The sequence below is a fragment of the Cimex lectularius genome, unplaced genomic scaffold (assembly GCF_000648675.2).
Source record: "Cimex lectularius strain Harlan isolate CLEC.00 unplaced genomic scaffold, Clec_2.1 scaffold66, whole genome shotgun sequence".
Taxonomy (NCBI): Eukaryota; Metazoa; Arthropoda; class Insecta; order Hemiptera; family Cimicidae; genus Cimex; species Cimex lectularius.
In genome coordinates this window covers 564,025-570,441 of record NW_019392701.1, presented here as the reverse complement: position 1 = coordinate 570,441, position 6,417 = coordinate 564,025, and the positions used below count along the sequence as shown (strand labels likewise).

Genomic DNA, 6,417 nt, shown 5'->3' with positions numbered 1-6,417 from the left:
CTTGTAAATATTTACATGCTTTTCAAACCATTGATTGCCTCAATTTATTTTATTAGTTTATAAGATTAGTTATTGTTTTAATAGCACAGGAATTTATTTCTTTATTAATCTCCATTTATTTTTTTGTTCTATTATTTTTATTACCAGAAGAAATTATTTTGTTTTAATTTGGTGTTGGGTATTTTATAATCAGGGTTTAATTAATTTTTTATTGAGGACTGTAATCCATTCCATGTCAGAAATTATGGTAATGATAATAGATTTATGTTCGAAATAACTTTTTGTTTATTTTGAATCTTCCTAAATCTAACCCTTTTAGGATCCCTTGCAGTGGCTTCCTGCCTCTAAACAGGGAATGGTCGCACAGATCAGCAGAGCGTGGTGTATCTATAAATATCTGTGTAACCATCCCCCGTTTAGAGGCAGGAAGTCACTACAAGGGATCCTAAAAGGATTAGATTAGGAAGATGCAAAATAAACAAAGTTACAATCGAAGAGAGCATCCGGAGCCAACCCGGTGGCTGTACAGAGAATAAGTTCGAGGACTGACCCCTGACTACCAACACCCATGGGTGGGTGAATCTCGATGCCTGCTAGTAAATTACTGTAAATTTCAATATCTGGAATTACTTATCAAATATGATTTGGTTGTGCTGATTTAGTCAGTCATGAGAAATTTAAATATAACTGCCAATTTTTATACATAAGACAATTGTGTATATTTATACAATTTATCCTGTCATAATTTAGCAATTTAGTACTTACCTTGTTGGAGAGGGAAAAGGTGGAAAAAAACTGTTGAAGTGAAGTCAGATGGCTCTCACTCTCTTTTAATATATTTTTTTACAAGGGTATTTCAACTACGAGGTTATATTTACCCTCGGGGTGCTGATGTTTTTGAGAAAAATCCCATTTGTAAGGATGTCGGGTTCGAATGCAGGGCCACTGGATTCGAACCCGGGACCTTTACCTTACAGTGATGAGCGCCGAGTCAATGCCTAAACCGTTGCGGCCATTAACGGCCCCCCATCCCTAACCATCCCGTTCAAATTCATTAAATGTTTGTCATTTTGATCTGCTACAATCGTTAATTTTGTAAATAAAGTAAGTAATATTTAAACGTTAATTTTTCAGTCATTTATTAATTGAGTACCCCATAAACCCTCTAATAGGTTAGTTATATAATAACATATAGTTATACAATAATAGTTATATAATATATTAATTATATTTAGTTATATAATAATAATAGGTTAGTTATTATATAACTAACCTATTGAGAGAGTTGATATGTAACTTAATAAAATATTATATAACTAACCTATTATAGGGTTGATGAGGTACTCAATAAAATATTTTTAAAAAATTCTTAAAGTTAATTTTAAATAATATCAAGTGTAAAGGGTTTATTATAGTAATACTTATAGGTGTAAAGGGTGATGAAGGAATAACAAGTACCCCACCACCCTGAGTGAATAGTATGTAAATAACTATGTAACTGCAATTTCTAATTAAAGCATGTAATTTGCGTATTACATAATACAGCTAGTTACATATTTACATTGAGAGGAGCAAATAATCAATATTCTCCCACTTCACTTCACAATTGAAACTTAACTATTGGATTGTAAGAATCGGTTCTATCAGACAAGGCTTGGGCAAGAGTAATGTTATATGGTAAAGTTTATGTGGAACACGGTATATTTTTTGGGAATTAATTTTTAGGTACGGACATTGTGGAGGGTAATATTGGGAAATTATAATTGATCTGAGGACTTTAGATTGAAAAGATTGTAGACGTTGGGTATAGGAAGGTTTAGCAGTTCCCAGTTCTATTCCATCTGTCCAAATCAGTACGTAGTAGCATTTCGTAGACTGTTTGTTTTTCATCGATAGCTTAGATCGTTGTCCTATAAGTTTGTAGACCGTAGCATCTGTTTAGTTGTCGTTTCAGTTATGCTTGCTGATTTCAAGTTAAGCTCGAATCTAGGTTGAACTCAAGGTAACGAATGGAGTCAGATTTCGGTATAGGAGTAGTGTTGCAGTAGAACATTAGAGATTTGTTTCAGAGTGTAAATGTGAGATGGATGGACTTGCTTTCTTTTATCTTCATTTTCCATTGTCTAAATCTGCTATACATATTTGTCTCTGAAGATCTCCTGAAGCAACCTTAGGATAAGGATCAACAGATAGTACAGCTGTGTCAATGGCAAAAGATGTACACAGGGTAGTAGACATAGGGCAACATCTGCACTATAAAGGATATAATGGATTGTTAATTGATTATTTATTTAATGGGCAGCCATGCCCTTTTTTTCATATGTACAACTTGTAGAAAAATAACAGTTACAAAGTAAATTAAAATTTACAATTAGAAAATATAGAAAATATACAACAAATAGAAAAGTATATTTATAAAATTTATAAGAAATAANTATTTTATATAGATTTTTTTTAATGAAAACTTAAAATCCTGCATTATTTTCCGGACAACCCAATAATATGTAATAATAATAATATAATTATAATATGTAAGACTGAATATATGGAAAGGTAGTAAGTGACTAGAGGATAGGTTTTAAAGAATTTCTGAACTGATCGAGAGAGTTGTTAAAGAAGTCGATATTAATTTTGTATGCAAGTCTAGAAGAATGGTACAGGTATTTGGAGATAGAAGTGGAGAAGAGCGAGCAGAATCAGGTTCGGTTAGTGGGATAATTAATTAGTTGAAGTAACAAGGGGTATATCTAGGAGTATATGTTGTTAAGGAATTTATACAAAAATAGAGCCTCAAGTGTAGTGTGTCAAGATTCAAGTGAACGCTAGCAATACTAAAACCTACCAGGACGACCAGGTTGATGAGTCACAGATTTGTACCAAACTTTTTTTGGTGATTCTACACTCCAAAATATTGCACACAGTGAACAGGCCTTGGTTTTGGAAAAAAAATGAAAGTTCAAATTTCCCTTTTTTTTTAATTTCTATTTTGGTGTTCTACTTGCATCAAATCAATTATGTGAATATATCATTTTACTGCATTTTTTATTTAGATTGCAATAAAATATAGTAAAATCTATCAAAGTTTATCAATAACAAAAATTTCTAAAAACCAAATATTTTTAACCCCTAAATTTTTTTTTATTTTTGAGAAGTAATTATCGTAATATCTGATTGAAACGGCTATAATTCAAAAATGGCTAAAAGGATTTTAACATCAAACAGACAATTTGAAAGAAGATCGTAGCTTTTTAACGACGAATGTACCATAAAAGTTTTCTGTAAGAAAATACACAAAATAGGAAAATTATTTGTCAGAAATTTATATATATTACATCGTCATTAGGCCTGGAGTCAACTTAATAAATGCTGATGTAAACTATCGAGCTAAGCATCAAGACCCTTCTTTTACTTTAGATCCACTCGGGACTCCAAACTAGATACATACTTCATTAGAACTCTTGTATTGAATGTGTAAAAGTTTGTAAGTTTATATTAAATAAATGTTTTTTGTAAAAACTTAGTTTCTCACATCAAAACAGTAACTTGCGCAGTCCTAGGACACCTGCGGAGAAGATTAGGGAATATAATTTTCAATTTAATTGTTCACCGCAAGGACCCATCAATCGAAGAGATTCTACACAGGTATTCACATGGAAGCATGTCGCCTAGTACTGTGAGTTGATTAAAAACTTTTATCAATTTTAGCATGACATTACAACCAACAAAATAGGTCTTATAAAAAATTTAAGAAAACAGTTTTTATGTAATTTTAAGTAAAAAAAGGAGTTGAAAAAACTTGAAAAAATTAATTAAATTATCAAAAATAATCATTAATTAAATGAATCCCCCATTTTCAGAAACATTAAAAAGCAAGTATGATACCTACATTTAAGGGTGAACCTGAAGTGTTAGCAAGGTTTATTAGTATTTATCAAAAATCAATTGACAAATTTTACATAGTGGCAAATCCAGGAGATTTTCAAAATGAGTATTTGTTGGCAAGTATCAATTCGAAAATTCAGGGACCGGTGGCGGAAATAGCCTTCAAATCAGGCGCAAGTACTTGGCCAGAAATAAAAAATGCACTGTTAACCAGTTACTCAGACAAGAGGGACATTTACACCCTAGTCCTTGAACTTGAGGTTCAAAGAACAACCCCGCTTCCAAGTAGTGAACCCCGGGAAACGTTCGTCGCCGTCCTGACGGGGGGATTCACATTGATCCCCACGGCATGGTACGGTGCGAAAAGGCTAAAGGGGCTCTGGTGTCCTATCCCTAAGTGAGGTACTCGCTTTCCTAACCACTCCTCACTAAACAAACTCCTACCACCAACCCCTCTCCCTCCATCCTATCACCCCCTAAAAAGAGTCTTGGGCTTGACAGAAAACAGCATCCGCCACAATCAAAGGTGTCATGCGTTCCGTGCCGAGTGAGTTAATGTGGCTGTCTTGAACGGAGCCTCTCTGACACCGGGCGACATCAGAGAGTAATTAGCCTTACTCCATCATGCGGGGTTCTGATGGAGCGGACTTTATAGTTCCCTAGCTACTCGTGGGAATTACATGAGTATAGTAAATGAAAAACAAAACCTAGAGCAGGATTTCATTGCTCCAAATACAACAAGTAATCTGGGGATTAACCCCCAGATGGACACTCAGTCCTTAGAAACAAAGGAGAGACCACCTCTCCCTTCTAAAGAAAAACACCAGTCGCAACGTGGGAAATTCAACACCACACAAACGAAGGGTTCACTACCTTCAAGTAGCGACACTAGAAGATATAGACCTCCTCTTGGGAAACCAAAAGGAAAGAAAAAAGTCTTCGCCGAATTACCAAAGCTGGGAGAACCAGGCGGGAAAGTCGACCCTCTCAGGAAAGGTCTTAGCGGTGCTATGACCAAATGGTACCTGAGATCAATAAAATCGGGGAAAACACCCGAAGAAGCAAGGAGATTAGCCGACGAAAGGAAGGCTAAAATCCAAAAAGAGAAACTGGAGGTACAATCATCCAGTAAGAGGGCAAGAGAGCAATCTCTTACCCCTAAGGAACTGAGAAGAGACAAGAAAGCAAAGCCTTCCACTCCTCAGGCGCAGTTTAAAGCCAGGGAGGCTGCTCCAAGCGTAAGTTACACTGGAGCAGTAAAGATCATAAGAGTGGCTTTGCTACCGGAGGAATACCCTCTGGTAACTCTAACAACAGAAGAGCTGACCCATCTGGAGGAGACCCTCATTGAAGAAATTTTAAAAGGATGGGAAGCCAAAATACAGTTCGAAGGCATACACTTCAGGCCAGGTATGATGGTCTTAGACTGTCAAGATGGCAAAACTGTTCAATGGCTGCAGGAAATAGCTCCCAAACTGGAGCTAAATAAACAAAAGAAACTAACAGTCAGGGTTGGGGAGGATGTTCCCAAACCTCACTTGATAGTAGTGTTCTTCCCTAGGACAAAACTAGGCGAAGAACAAAGAACCAAAGAACCGCTGGTCAAAGCGCAGAACGATGGGATCTGCGCTGAGGAATGGAAAGTTCACTCAGTGAAAGCGGAGGGGCCTAGGATTGTCATGATCCTGAGCATCGACGACATCTCAGCAGAAACGATAATCTCAAGAGGACATACCCTCAATTTTCGTTTTGGAGATCCCTGTTAGGGGCCTGAAAAAGGGAGGGGGGAGGAGGCTCCAAAACGAGAGAAATCTCACACCTCCACCCCAATCACCCCCCATCAATTCAAACGGAGCAGGCCCCTACAGCGACGCCTCCACCCACGAAGATTACCTCCAAAAATACTGCTGAGATGGAGGTTGACCAGGTTATCCTGGAGACCGGGACCCCTCCTCCTCTACAGACGGAGCCAGGAGTGCTCACTGAGGAGAAGCCATTGGGAGAGGAGACACCTCCTCCTACCCCAAAAGAATAACCATACATGGAGGAAATGAGAATGGTCCCATCCACCACGCTAAAGCTGCCTCGGCAGTAATAGCTAGGATGTTCACTGTGCAACATCTATGGGCAGTGGAAAGGATAAATTAGAGGTTTGTCCTTTAAAGACGGTAAGACTGTATGGGATTCCAGACAGGAAAATCCCTGTGCATGTATACTGATTAGGAAAAACATCTCTGTCTTCCAGAATTCATGACTAGAGATTTAGTTCCCATCAAGGTAGAAATACCAATCGAGGGAAGAGAAAAGAAGCAGTAGTAGCATCGGCATACTTCCCAGGAGAAGAGGAACACCCTCCCCCTGTTGAGCTACGAAGGCTAGCCAGCTACTGCAGCAAGAAGAATCTCCCCTTGCTGGTGGGATGTGATGCCAACGCACATCATTAAATTTGGGGAAGCACCAAAAACAACAAAAGAGGTGAGGCACTCATAGAATTTTTGGTGAAGGAAAAATTAGATATACTTAATATAGGATCAA

General features: G+C 37.3%; 1 protein-coding gene across 1 annotated transcript; it reads left to right on the top strand.

Moving 5' to 3' along the window:
* Positions 1-4,646: 4,646 nt before the first annotated feature.
* Positions 4,647-5,648, top strand: LOC106668870. The gene has a single exon (XM_014398021.1). The coding sequence runs from the start codon at positions 4,647-4,649 to the stop codon at positions 5,646-5,648; it is 1,002 nt and encodes a 333-aa protein (XP_014253507.1).
* The last annotated feature ends 769 nt before the right edge of the window (positions 5,649-6,417 follow it).

Coding starts and splice junctions, on each gene's coding strand:
- LOC106668870 (XM_014398021.1), top strand. CDS start 4,647: ATGGACACTCAGTCCTTAGAAACAAAGGAGAGACCACCTCTCCCTTCT.